A 14,543-nucleotide genomic window follows, 5' to 3' on the forward strand; every position below is an offset into this window, starting at 1 on the left:
GTGTAGTGACTTTTTTATGGAAAGTATGAATGTTTTGATATATTTGTTTTTTAGTACAGGTGTTAATGTCAAAACTATCTTATGAGCTTGTGCAATTAAAATATTTAATGCAGACTTAAAGACTTTTTCCCGCTGCAATTGCCTTTTTGGGAAAGTGAATCCCAAACTGAGTTTCAGGTAGTTGCTTCTTAAGCTGAAGTGTGTTAGCCTGCAGGATACCTCAATTTAGTCTGGATCAATGTACCATACTATGCAAATTTACTTTAAGTTTTAATGTGGTTATACCTGTAATTTTCTCTACTTCTTGGCTTAAACCAAGTCTTAAGTGTTTTTTGAGTCGCTATTAAAAAATTTGGCTCCTATCCCAAAACAGTAATTCTAAGTGCTAGCTGAAGGATTCCTACCAGCTCACTTATATTAAACCCAATGTAAAACATATTCCCAGATATACAAAGATATTTATATATCCACTGAGAGTAGACATGTAAATGGCAACTGAATTGAATCAACTGGAAAAACTCTAGCAATACATGAGGTACTTCCTATAGATTGCTAAGAATACTGTTTTTAATTTTTATACTTCATATACTTTATATAAAATAAAAACTGTCAAAATCTTGATTTTTCCCTAATGGAGGTATTGAGTTGGATTTTTTGAACTTTGTCCAAAGATAGCACTTCATAATTGCCTAACTGAAATTGAAAGTGTCCAATGCCATGAAATTAAAAGACGCTTACTCCTTGGAAGGAAAGTTATGACCAACCTAGAAAGCATACTAAAAAGCAGAGACATCACTTTGCCAACAAAGGTCCATCTAGTCAAGGCTATGGTTTTTCCAGTGGTCATGTATGGATGTGAAAGTTGGACTGTGAAGAAAGTTGAGTGCCGAAGAATGGATGCTTTTGAACTGTGGTGTTGGAGAAGACTCTTGAGAGTCCCTTGGACTGCAAGGAGATCCAACCAGTCCATCCTAAAGGAGATCAGTCCTGGGTGTTCATTGGAAGGACTGATGTTGAGGCTGAAGCTCCAATACTTTGACCACTTGATGTGAAGAACTGACTCATCTGAAAAGACCCTGATGCTGAGAAAGGTTGAGGGCAGGAGAAGGGGACAACAAAGGATGAGATTGTTGGATGGCATCATCGACTCAATGGACATGGGTTTGGGTAGACTCCAGAAGTTGGTGATGGATAGGGAGGCCTGGCATGCTGCGGTTCATGGGGTCGCAAAGAGTAGGACACGACTGAGTGACTGAATTGATATTGAATGCTAATCAACAGGACCAAATGGTAAGGGACTAAGATCAAGTATTTCATACACCAATAAAGTATGTTGTAAATAAAAAACTGTCTTAGTGGATGCAGTGGCACCCTAGGTCTCAAGCATATGTACTTTCACTAAGTGAGCAATTTGGTTTTTGCAAGATCTCTGAGATTGCTTTAAAGTGTGTATGTGTATGATACATCCGTTAGAGATAAAATACATCCCAGGTAATTTGAGGAAAACCCCTGTTTTCTTGTATAGTGTTGATCTTTTCTTCCTATCATACTTTTATGAGAACTTACAAGAGGCTGGCAATTTTTAAATTTCACAACTTTTTCTGTGCTTCTAGTTTTCACTTGGAAGTCATAACTAGTAATAAAGTTTAAGGGTCCATAAGGTTCTTAACAATCTACTATTTATGCCTAAGTATACTAGGCTGTGACTACCACAAACACTACTAGGTCTTGACTTTCACTATTCTCTCTGCTTGGAATGGTCCTTTTTCATTTCTGTTTTTGTTAAAACTCTCTTACTCCCAGCTCCCATGTCATTTTCCTAACCCTTTTAGGACGAAACACTTAACCTCTCTATTGTTTTCCACAGCACATGACTGAGAGCATTAGTTTAACACTTAATATATTGTATTATATTTAGTTGTTTATACTCTGTTTCCTCCACTAGATATAAACTGTTCAGAGTATTAATCATGTATTAATCTACTTTGTAGATTAGGTTGTAATCCCTACAACCTAGAAGAGTGCTTGGTACAAACTGTAGGTATGCTTGATAAATGTTGGATAGACTCAACTGAAGATCAGAGAAGTATTCCTTGAATAATTAATATTTTGGAGCTTTGTTAAAAAATGGATGCTTTAGATGTCCATTGTTGATGGATATACATACCAAGAGGTCAAGAAAGTTATGACATCACAATGTAAGTTATTTATAAAAAAAGAAAAAAGGGACCCAAGACTAGTTGTTCTTTTTGTCAGGAAAACAGTCATGAAGACTGAAATCAGCCTATGTATAGCATGGATAAGGATCTAATTATTGTAGTGCTAGGCTCAGCATCAGAGCTCTGTACACATACTCCTTGGTAGAGGTGAGGGAGCTAGGGTTGCCACAATTAGCATCATATGCTCCTGTATACTTCCTCAACCCCTCTCTATTTTTAGTACATATGGGAGGACATGCTAAGGTGTGGGACATAGCTTTTGCTCAACTGCTCTATTTATTATTTCCTCCTTTATTTTTATACAATGCTTATGAGTGCTTGGTGACAGCAGGAAAGTGTGCTGGTCTTTTTCTGATTCTAGTCAATAAGGAAAGAGCTCTTTTAATCAACTTTCACAGCTCACTAGATTAACATATGCTTCCTACTGAACAAGATGATGCTTACAGTATACTCTTAAGTTTGAAACTGTTAGACACTTGTAAACTACTGGTCTAAGATGCAAACTATTTGTTCCCAAACTTGTTTGTACCAGTTTGTGGCAACAGCTGCTACTGACCAAGTTATTTAAGTAAATATTCCATAAACCAATGATATGTTAGGGTAAAAAGAGTTCTATTTTTCCTGAAAAAATTAACCTAAACCTTTGGAGCATCTCATTTAAAAAAGTCTGCTAAAAAAGAACTCCTGTCAAATTAGGTGTAGGTGAAACAACTGTAAAAAGTACTGTAAAAATATAATAAAAATCTAGAAGGAGTCTATACTTAGACACTGTGCAAAGGTCCTTAAAATTTCTTCCACTTTAAAGAAACCAACACTGGAAATCCCATATAGTGCCTTGTGGGTATAATAGAAACTCAAATAACAGACACTTATTAAAAGAAAAGCCTTGGCTCTCCATCAGATTAATGACAAATAAATGTTCATTTAATTTAATTTATATTTATTTTAAAAGATAATTTACCACTTGTAACTTATTTCCAATCAAATGACCAATTACTAGTATCAAAAGCAGTAAAAGGACTTCTATTGTAGGTCCACTATGGCCCATTAGTACTTCTTTCTTTCTTTTTTTTTTTTTGTACTTCATTTCTTAATAGAAATATATGTATACCTGTTTTCTGGTGAGTTCCCTAATGAGTAAAATTAATCAAAATGATTAGCAAGAAAGATTAAATAATTTGCTTCCTCTAAGTTTTTCTGTTTATAAATGAGTTGGGGAAAAGTCTGAGAAAACCACTTAGAAATTATAGCTCTATTCAGAACATTAATGTTTATACTAGAAGAAAGATTCATCCAATTACAGGGCTGGAAAATGCTTGTGGGGCATGTCTGTGAGATATACTAATAACACTATGTCCACGCTGCATATGACTAGATGCAGGTTCTTTCAGTTAAGAAGGAATTCATGATTCTTTCTCAGGGGAATCATCATTTCATCTCTTTGATGACCCATCTAATCCTTCTCTAAGATTTCCATAAAAACAATGGCAGAAGTTTAGGATTAGACTCTGAAAATCCATGAAACTAAAATTTTTAGGGCCTTTTTCAGGCCTATGAATCTCACCTGTTCACCAGCTTGGGATTCTCCAATGATGAAACGATCTCCTGGGCCATCAGCAGCTGTGAGATGAACAGAACCAAGAACAATCATCAGAATGCACCTATGGCAAGGAATAGGAACCTAGTCTTGGAATTCTAAAAGTTGACTCAAATGATTAGGTAAGGCTTCAGGAAATTGGAACACTTTTCTGATCTCCTAGCTTAGAAAAAAGTTTTGTTAGTAAAATACTACACTAGTTAGATCGTTGGTATCCATAACTTACAAGACCAATAGAAGTGGTTCTAAATGCGCCCTTTCCTGGTGTCTCTGGAGGCAGTTTTCTTGTTCCATAATTTCCACTCTTGCACTTTTAAATAGGAAGTTCTTTTAGCCTATCCTCCTAAATAAAAGGGTATGTATGTGTGATGTGTGTGTACACACTTGTGTAGACTTATACATGAAGTAGGAAGGACATATATTCTTCATTTGATGGTTGAAGGAAATGAGTTATAGAATAAAGTATCTCAGGTAGAAGAGGTTCAGTACCTTTAACAAGTGATAGTGATAGAGCTAGAGCTAGGGTTTAAAAACTCACACCCTGAATTTCCAATACAACATTATTTTTTTATGAAGGATCAAAATGCTGCTAAAAAAACAAAATACATAGACAGTGCTGCATCACACTTTCCATTGACTGCTTATTTTTAAACTGGAAGAAAACACTTTCAGAATTGAGATGGAGAAAACTTCTTATCCAATTTTTTCCCACATACAGTACAGTAACGGCTGGATGAAAAAATACTCCTGAAGATAAATGCATTTAAAAGGGTTTTCTTCACATACGACGTGGATTTCAGACCAATACTACTGGCAAGGCAATGCGTACCTAATGAGTTTTATGATCATGACCATTACCTCCCTGTAATCGGCATACAGCAAGGGTCTGGGGGCACACACACAGCAAAGATAATACTATTTATATGAATATTTAAATCATATTTGCAGCCATGTTTATAAATAATAAAAAGCATTTTCCATCTTTTAGAGAGGAGATATAAAATTCATTGTTTCTTTATGTGATTGCAAAGCAGTATTTTTTCTAAAGGCTTATATATACAATGCTGCTTATAAGTCACTTTTTTTGTATAGCTGGCTTTGGTTAATCTAATGTGAAGAGGAACAAAAAATTAACATTAGGTATCTTTTACTTACTAGATGTTGTATCTTGTGCTTTTTAGATTTTGTCTCAGTTAATAAACTCTTGGCTTTCTGGTGTTTTTTGGAATCCTACTGTATTAATATTTTCAGTGTTTACTTGTAAAAAAGAGACTACTGCAGTTTTCCTGAATGGCATTCTTATTATGCTGCTTTCATGGATTCTTTTTTCTTTTTAAATGAAATAATTTAAAACAGATAGAGAAATCACTGCTTCAACAATTATCAACATTTTACCAATTTGGTTTCATCTATACCCACACTCAGTATTTAAAACTAATCATAATTTTCTTACTTTAGAAAATTAAGAAGTCAATTATCTTTCAGAGTTTTGCACTAATTGCATCTCAAATCTGAATAAACATTTTTATTTTTCTGCTAGAGATATTATCAGCTTTCTGCCTCCCCATAAGCAACCTAGACGCTTTCTTTTTTTTTGCCTCTTGAACAAGGGGAAATTAGCATGGTTTTAGAGTAAAAGTTGAATGTGAATCCTGGTTCTGACCTTTATTAGCCTTAGGACTTTCAACAAATTACTAAAATTTTCTCTAAACTTCAGTTCGCTTGTTGATAAAAATGGGAATAACCATACTTTAAAATAATGCCTTTTAAGCCTTTTTATTTCTTTCATTTATTCACTGAATTTCTACTGAGTGTCTTCTATGCCATAAGTGTCATACTAGATGCTGGGACAGGGTGGAGAGTAAAACTAGTTGTGTAGTCGCTAAGTTATCTCCAACTCTTTTGCAACCTCATGGAGTGTAACTCCCCAGGCTCCTCCGTCCATGGGATTTCCCAGGTGAGAAGACTAGAGTGGGTTGCCATTTCCTTCTCCAGGGGATCTTCCTGACCCAGGGGTTGAACCTGTGTCTCCTGCACTGTAGGCAGATTCTTTATGACTGAGCCACCTGGGAAACTGAAGTAAAACTAGATACTGTTTCTATTTTAATGCAGTGTCAATTTGTTGCAATGTTTTACACAAATAGAGGTGGGCTCTAAAATCATCTTGTAAGCAATTTTTTAAATGAAAAATAGAAAATATATTTTATCACACATGGTAAAGATGAATATTATTTCAAGAAACTTATTTTGTTTATTTATATGCATGCATATATATTTATATGTATTATATACACATATCCTTGGTTTGTGATGTATAATGTATTTAGTGCCTGTCTTTTTATGAGTGTGGTGAAACCAAAACTCTTAAAGCCACTGAGGTAGTGAGGGAGATAAGATTTTAATGTTAATCAAATAGTCACATTAATGAATATATAAATATAAATTAAGAAAACCACTCTAAAGGAAAGGAACACAATTTAATGAGAGCATACACTGAGAGTACCTGAACTACCCTGGAGGGTCAGGGAAAGCCACCTTGATATAAAGGATTTATGATTTGAATATGAAGGATAAGCCAGAACTAAGTAGGCAAAAAGTGTGTGTGTGTGTGTGTGTGTGTGTGCACACGCACGCATGTGAGGGAGGGAGAGGTGGTGGGGGGGAGGGAGAGAGAGGAAATGGAAATGGACACGCTGCATCTAAGATATTCACCTAAAGGAAACAGTAAGTGTAAAGGCTCTGGTTCTTGTCCTCCATCCATCTTAGAGTCTAGCCACTCTCTCAAGTACCGAGAATACCAAGATGACTCATATTTCAGCTCCATAACATATGCTACTCCCACTGCTTGGAGTGCCCTTTCCTTCTCCCTGCCTTCTGGTTAAAAACTTCTTGGCTTTTAGGACTCAGCTCGTGTCACCTTTTCTCGGAAGTCATATCTGACTTCCTTCCCTGTTCTCTTTTGTTTCCCCAGTGTATTCCTGAAGTAACTCTAATTACGGTTTCTTAATGTATTTGTAATCATTTGCTTATTTGTCTCAGGGAAATTCCTGGTACCTGCTGAAAAATAGGTATTCAATAAGTGTTCAATATATGAAGTATTCACAAGTGAAAGAAATGAACGAGTGTGGCTCCTAAGAATCTTTTTAGAAAAATGAATCTATGAATGAAACAATAAATATTTTCTAATACAAAATGCTGTATTTTCAATGCCTTCCTTTTTCTGCTGGTTCATGGTATATTATTTTCTTCAAAATGGGAGTCAACATTCACCATCTTTAGAATGTTTAGAAAGATTGCTCTGATATAACTTGTCCATATAACTTAGGTTATGTCAAACATAGTGCTAAGCTTGTCATTGATGCTCAGTAAATACTTGTTAAAATAAAGAAATGAACTTTGTGTTTCTATAATACTTAGGTAGGAAGTTTGTAAACTGTCTTGTATGCATTAGTATTGTGCTTTGTAAATTTTCTTAAATAATTTTATAAATGTGTGTATTTTATCTCTTGAGCTAGATAATAAGCTCTTTTGAGGTAGGGATCACTTCCTATATTTCTTTTCTGAAATTGTCTGCTCTTCAGTCCTCTTGTTTTCCTGTTTCCCTCTTCACACATTCTAATACACATACACTCAAAACGCTCATCTCAATGTTCTGCACAAGCGTTCCAAGCAAATGTCATTATATAATGAGTGGCTAGAGATAATGTGGGGCCAAGCTGGTATAGAGTGTCAGGGAAGCCAACATCCGAAGCAGTCTTTAAGTGAAAGAAGCAAGATGCTTTGTTACCAAGGAAGGTACACTAACTGGGGAGAGAATGTCTCACTTTAACTAGGTTCTCCACTTTCCCCTGAATATTTCCACCTGGGAACTATGCCTCTCTGTTGCTGGCTAAGGAAGGTTCAGTCAACCAACATGATAGAAAGTCCCTGATACCAATGGAGGAGTCATTTTTACCATTTCCCTTTCAACAGTGCTTCTCAACTCTTAATGTACATAGAAATCACTTGGAGAACTTGTTAAAATACAGATTCTGATTCAGTAGGTGGGATAGGTCCTGAGGTTCTACATTTCTAACAAGCTGATGCTTATGCAGCTGGTTCAGGGACTACCCTTTTTGAGAAGCAGAGCACTGTAAGACTGAACAGAATCCAGACAAATTCAGACTAATAGAAAACTTAAATAAAAAGTTAGTGAACTACAACAGAAGTTCTGATTTTACACCAACAAGGCTCGTTATTTGCTATAAAGGCAGAAAAGTAATGATCATCTACTTAACTTGTTGATACTTATTTTAAAAATCTATTAAAGAGATATGTACAAAAAAAAAGAAAAAGGTTGCCATTTTCAAGATGAATTCTACCAGCTTGGGTGGGAGGGGGCAGAAGTGGAGGTACCGTGGCAGATGAACCTAAAGCTTGTAAAGAAAGAAACTAAATAAGCCACAGTATACCACTAGAAACAATGGATGGATTGCAAGGATTTCTGTAAAGGCTTAGACTCTTCCCACTGCCACCCCCCACCCCCCAATTCTGGCATTTCGGTTAATAGCTTTTCATGTTTTGCAACTGTAGAATTTAATTTGAAGGAAGTGATAAAAGCAATATAAACCAAATCCTAACAGCAAATGTACTGTGTAAGCAATTTATAATGCTTAATTCTAGACCCTGAAGCTGCTTCCACTTCCATCTTTTTAATGTGAAAACACTTTTAGTCCTGTTCACTTCTTTATTTGAAGATCTGATTGTATCATTTGATATAAAATTGATAGCATTAGATAACTATTCTAAGTGGCAATATACAGAAAATGATCATCCTAAGGCTATTTGCCCTAGAATTATCCCTCACGCGAATAGCTAGTCATGTGGGAGCTCTCTTTAAATCTCTTATAGCTATTCACTTATTTTCAGTAACAAAAGTTTCATTGTTTCCATATTAGGGTTGAATAAATGGAAGCCAGAGAAATAGCATAACTTTCAGAGGTCCTAGGAAGTATATTCAATGGAGGAATAAGGCAGAGGGACTAAGATTTTGTTTACTCTAACTATAGAACCAAACTAAGACTGGTGGATAGGTAACAGGGTAATAGTATTTGTGTGTATACTAAAATTAACATTATAGAAAGAGTTTGGAGTGGTGGCAAGGGGAGATGATGAGGCAAGGATAGAGACACGACAGGATTAATACTTGCTGCAGTTATACTGAGGGATTAAATCTGGAGAATTGTTTGGGATTTTAAATTTGCTGCCTGGAAAGCAGGGAGCAAGGAGTAGAACAGATGAATTAGAAGGCATTTCATATTCTTTATCATCATCTTCCAGGAGAAAAATGCTCATACATTGTTAGTATTGGAAAAAATATATTATTTCCTTAAATATATTATTTTAAGCTTTTTGGAATTAACTAAAATTAATTATTTCAAATTATCTCTTGGCTCACACGAGTAGTGCTCCTATATCTTAAGGCTCTCTTCTTCACCCAAAGTGTCCTACGGTGGAAGACTAAAGGCTGTCAAATGAATTGGAGAACCAGCTACGGCCAAACAGTATTTAACTGGACAAACAGAAACTCTTAAACATGACTTTTGTGACAGAATAAGAACTAGCTCAAAATTAAAGGGATATATCGAATTTTAGTATGTAGTTTAACCTACTGGGAGGAAGTACATAGATGTTAATAGCAGCTAGACAGTGAGATAATGGGTAATTTAAAAATGCTCTTTTTGATTTTCTATATTTCCATAAGCATGTATTTAATCAGTGTGTAAAAAAGAAAAAAAATTTATTAACTTAAAATGCAAAGATTTCTCTTAATTTTCCAGAATTGTTTGCTGCACATGGTTTTAAAAATAATTATCAGCTTGTTTATAATTTTTCCTTTGCCTAAATGATACCTAAACTAATTCTGAAGCGATAAGTCTTTCAAACTGAACACTTTCAAGAGAGTGAACTTGGTATCAAGATATCTTTGCTTTTATTAATGAACTAAGAAACAATTGTGAGACAATGGGCACCCACATCTCTATAGGAGGCTGTGAATGCATCAAGAAGATGATTAGCTTAATCAGTGTGAAGGGAGAAATAACTCTTCAAAAATATGAATAAAACTATTGTATTGCTTCCAGCTGGTAAATGCTACTTTCATTTTCTTTGCTTATATCTTTCAAATTCACTCCCTCCTCCTCCTGAATGTAGTTTTAGATTTATTAGTTTACATCATCATTGCTTAATTCCTGTCTTCTTTATACTCTATTCTTTCTTATTCTTTAAAAGCTGTTCCTATTTCTTTAGCTATTTGTTACTGTCTTGATTTTTCAACCCACATACCTTAAAAGCAAGAGATCCTCCAACTGCTTTGGAGTTTTATCCCACATGTTTCTGAAGGATACTGGCTAATGCTTAGTGATCCAGAGCAAGTTAGGAACCTCTTTACACCTAGAGGGTTAGCAATGTTCACAGGTGCCACGGGTTATTACTGGAAGGCCTAAGGCAAAGGCAGAGGAGAAGAAAAACAGGGAGAATAAAGGAGTGGGGAGGAAGGACTGGAGTAAAGGAAGACAGGGTGGAGAGAAGAGGTGTAGGACGCAGAGTGGTAGAGAGCCACAACAACAGCCTCAAGGCTATTCTTTACCAAAACACTGCCTAGGGGTGGTGTTCAGCACAGAAAAGACTTAGGCCATGCCTTTTTGTTCGCTGAGAACCTCTGCTGCCTTATTGTGATGTTGATCGTAATTAACCAACCATTCCAACTTTGAAATGTAACCATTTCCGGGATGGTTTTCTGTTATGTGTTATGTCTCTGTTATATATTCCATATCTTAGAGAACTAGCAATACTTCACAGGAAAGAAATAATGTGAATTAGCTGCATGGCAGATTGTCTGTTGAATCTTTTATATTGTGAGATGCCATTTCAAATGTCTCTGTGTGTTTGTGTACCTGTGTGAAATAACTAAAAACACCACCACTTTAAAACAATAGAATATGATAGTCTAAATGGTAATTTTATATATACATTTCTTTGATAGACTCTACAGTTGCAGAAAGGCTCTTTCATTGTTCATGTGGGCTAACTAAAAAAACTAAAAGCAATAGTTTTATATTGAGCTGCTGCTACCTTATGTAAAAATCACAGAACAACATTCTGTTTTGGAATAATTCTGTCTCATATTATTTAATAATTTATTTATAATAATAATAATTTATTATTTAATAATTCTGTCTCATATATTTCCTCACTTTCTCCTACTTTATATTACTGAGAATGTAAAAAAAAATAGACTTTCTTGACCCTTTGGTGTTTCATCTGCTGTAGTTGTTTGTTCTACTCTGGAAGTAAGAATTCTTTGTCATTTCAAAGCAATCCAATATGGCTACCAATTAAAAGTTCAGACAGAAGTTACATTTTAGAAGGAATAAGAAAGAAGAGTCAATGAGGCTATCAGAATACTAAAATAAATTTCTTTCTGAACAATATTCATCTTAATAAACATTATAGAAATGAACTTAAACAAAGGAGGCAGTGAGTATTTGTTATTTGTTTTCAGCTCTAATTTGGATAACATCACCGACTCAATGGACATGAACTTGAGCAAAGTCGGGAGATAGTAGAGGACAGGGAAGCCTGGCATGTTGCAGTCCATGCGGTTGTATGAGTTGGACACAACTTAGTGACTGGACAATGAAAACAACTAATTTAGTGAGATCAAGCTAAGTTAGGTGCATTTAAGGCAGCTTTGTGAGAAAGAATATACTAGGAGGAATTAATCTCTCCATTGTTTTATGAGAATAACAGTTCAGATAATGTTATCCTTTTTTCAGAGATGGTTTAAGTAAATATGATAATACTAATAAGATTGATAATAATAGGTACTATTACTAAACATTAAAAACTTTGAGAGCTTTTTTTTATGCCAGATACTTTAAGACTTTCTACAGTCCCACTTAGTCCTCACAATAACCTGTTGGGGTAAGTATGGGTATAATTATTACAGTTTTATAGACAAGAAAACCAAGGATCAAAAAATTGAACTGATTTGCTTAAAGTTACACGGATGGAACTGGTACGAGAGCCCAGATCACTCTTTCTTTGCTTGAAGTCTAGAACTTTAACCATTTGTTCTACTGTCTCCAACACAGAAAGATACTCCTAAGAGTTGGTCATGCAACATGGAGGAGATCAGTGAACATATTTAATCACAAGAAAGAGGAAAATATTTTAATGGTTAGATGAGTATAAAAATAAAAATAAAAAATGAAGACAGTCAAGTAAGGGACTCCATAAATGATCATTAAAAAGGAACTGGCATTCTTAACAGCTCTGATAAAATGGGGAATGTTTTTAGACGTTTCTTCAATGATGTCAGCCAATATAATATAACTAGTATTAGTTTCTAAGCAATTCAGTTGCAATTTCATTTTGTGTTTTCTTAAATTGGACTTTAGGGAGGCAAATGATTTTGCTTTTCAGCTTTATGTCATCCTAGGCAATTCTGAAGGCGTGAATTGCTGGTACCATCTGGGGCTTTGGAGCTCTGAAATATAGAACCTTCTAGGGATCTAGAGGTTTCCCTCACACTTGCTTTCTATGAAGCTCTTACTGATGTTTGAATTTAAAGCAAAAGAAAAAACTGGCCCACTTTGTCCCGATGGTGGGAATTTGCTTGTCTTCCTTGGACCTATAGATGTTTTCCACTAGAGAACATCTGGAAAACTTTAGACTAAGACTGTCTGCTATCTGGTGTATGTAGAGGCCAAAAGAATTATGGCACAGTGTCTTTATCAATCTCTACATATTTATTTGTGAGTAAGAATTTTCAAGTAACTACAGTATTTTCTCTGAAGTTTTATTCAAGATTGTGCCAGGAAATATTTAGGTGTAGGTTAATATTGTTATCTGTGAATAAATTTTTACAAACAAGTGGGAACCAGATGTAACAGTCATTAGGTACCTGGGCTGAGCCCAAAATCCAAAAACAGAACACCAACAGCAAAGCATAACAAGCCAACAAACCCCCCAAAACCAATGTGAGTATGTTGATACTCAAGAAAACCAAAATATTTACCTCGGACAGCATAGCCATCTTTTACCGATGCTGGAAAAGGGGGTAGGTTGTCTTTTGCATATACATCTTGAGCAAGGACTCGCCCCATTCCATCTGTAAGAGAAAAAAAGGAAAATATGGATGTTGAGTGCAGTGGGTTAAACAGGTGGTCCTAAATAAGATGGACATTAAGTACTTGTCTGACAAAGCTTGTATAAGGGCTCAGTCAGATCTCCTGATTTCTATCCCAAGAAATAGGTGGCAGAAGGAAGAGATGCATCCTAGTGTCTGAAATGAAAGATTAGATTCAGTCAATGATTAGTAACACTTATAGGGGTTATTTGAATACGAGTAGCTCCATAGTCATCAAAGATGTGTTCAAGTTGATGTGTCATAAGCCCTTTAACAACTCAAAGATGATTTTCCTTAAAAAACAAGTTCTTTAATAGTCATAGTCATTGACCCAGTAATTTCACTTCTAAGAAAATGGACAAGTTTTCCTGTGTTTATTTAAGAGTTGCTTACATTAGTGAGAAATGGAAAGAAATAAAAAGATTAACAATACAGAAATTTAAACAGTGATGTATCCTTATGACAAAATAGTATAAAATATTTGTATTTTATAAGGAATATTCACCGACACAAGAAAATTCTTATAACATGCATTTTAAAACATGTAGAACTCTACATGTAAAGTATAATCTTAACTATGTTAAAATATATGTGTATAGATCAATAGAAAAAGATGGGAAGGACATACGTGAAAATAGAAAAGTATTTGTTTACTGCAATATTAGAATTATGTATACTTTTATATCCTATGCTATACTTTTCTGAAAGTTCCCAAGTTTTCTACAATGATCACATGTAATATTTATAATTTTTTTCTTTTAGAAGAGAAAAGTAAAGAAAGGAGCTCCCTTAGCATTCTATTTAACTTTAGCCAAAAATTTGACTTTATTAACTTAAAAAAAGCAGTGACTAGAAGAAGAGCATCAGTAATCTATTGTGTGAAGTGACTATTCAAACCACTGTTCATATACTCTGGATGACAATCATCTTTGGTGAGCTCCCAGGAGTTTTATTTCATGCCAATAAGAATAAAAGTTTCAAGAGTAACGACCAATTACTTAAATCCTCTAGTCAGAATCTGCCCTTATCATTGTGAAGTCGCTCAGTCGTGTCCGACTCTTTGTGACCCCATGGACTGTAGCCCACCAGGCTCCTCCATCCATGGAATTTTCTAGGCAAGAGTACTGGAGTGGGTTGCCATTTCCTTCTCCAGGGGATGTTCCCGACCCAGGGATCGAACCCGGGTCTCCCACTTTGTAGGCAGACGCTTTACTGTCTGAGCCACCAGGGAATCCCATTATTATCATTACTATTGCTATTAAAGAAATAATATAATAATTAATAGGACGTAGAGAAGGAAGAAGAAGAGGAGGGAAAAAAAAAATCAAACTTCCCTCCAAAGACTATAAGTAATATAGAACTTGATTTACACATGTTTGTATAGGTTTAGAAAATTCTATTGTTTCCAGAGCTGGATGGATGAATTTTTTTGGGGTCTGTCTTTCGTTTTTAGCTTTGTCATTCCTAGCTACTTTGGGTCCTCTGGTTTCCAGAAACCAGGACAAAGAAGTAAGTACAGACTGATTTTAAATTTTGTACTCTGATCCACAGTGAT

At 35.2% G+C, this 14,543-nt stretch overlaps 1 protein-coding gene across 8 annotated transcripts in view; it reads right to left on the reverse strand.

Annotated features, from left to right (window-relative positions):
• Positions 1–14,543, reverse strand: part of GPHN (gephyrin) — a 524,395-nt gene that overhangs the window by 73,870 nt on the left and 435,982 nt on the right. For all 8 annotated transcript variants that reach the window (XM_043918814.1, XM_043918812.1, XM_043918815.1 and 5 more), the window contains 2 exons: positions 12,878–12,970; positions 3,784–3,839 (listed from right to left, as the gene is read on the reverse strand). In XM_043918814.1, coding sequence (XP_043774749.1) covers positions 3,784–3,839; positions 12,878–12,970 — 149 coding nt within the window. The remainder of the gene's footprint in view (positions 1–3,783; positions 3,840–12,877; positions 12,971–14,543) is intronic.

This window comes from Cervus elaphus, chromosome 12, assembly GCF_910594005.1.
Source record: "Cervus elaphus chromosome 12, mCerEla1.1, whole genome shotgun sequence".
Taxonomy (NCBI): domain Eukaryota; kingdom Metazoa; phylum Chordata; class Mammalia; order Artiodactyla; family Cervidae; genus Cervus; species Cervus elaphus.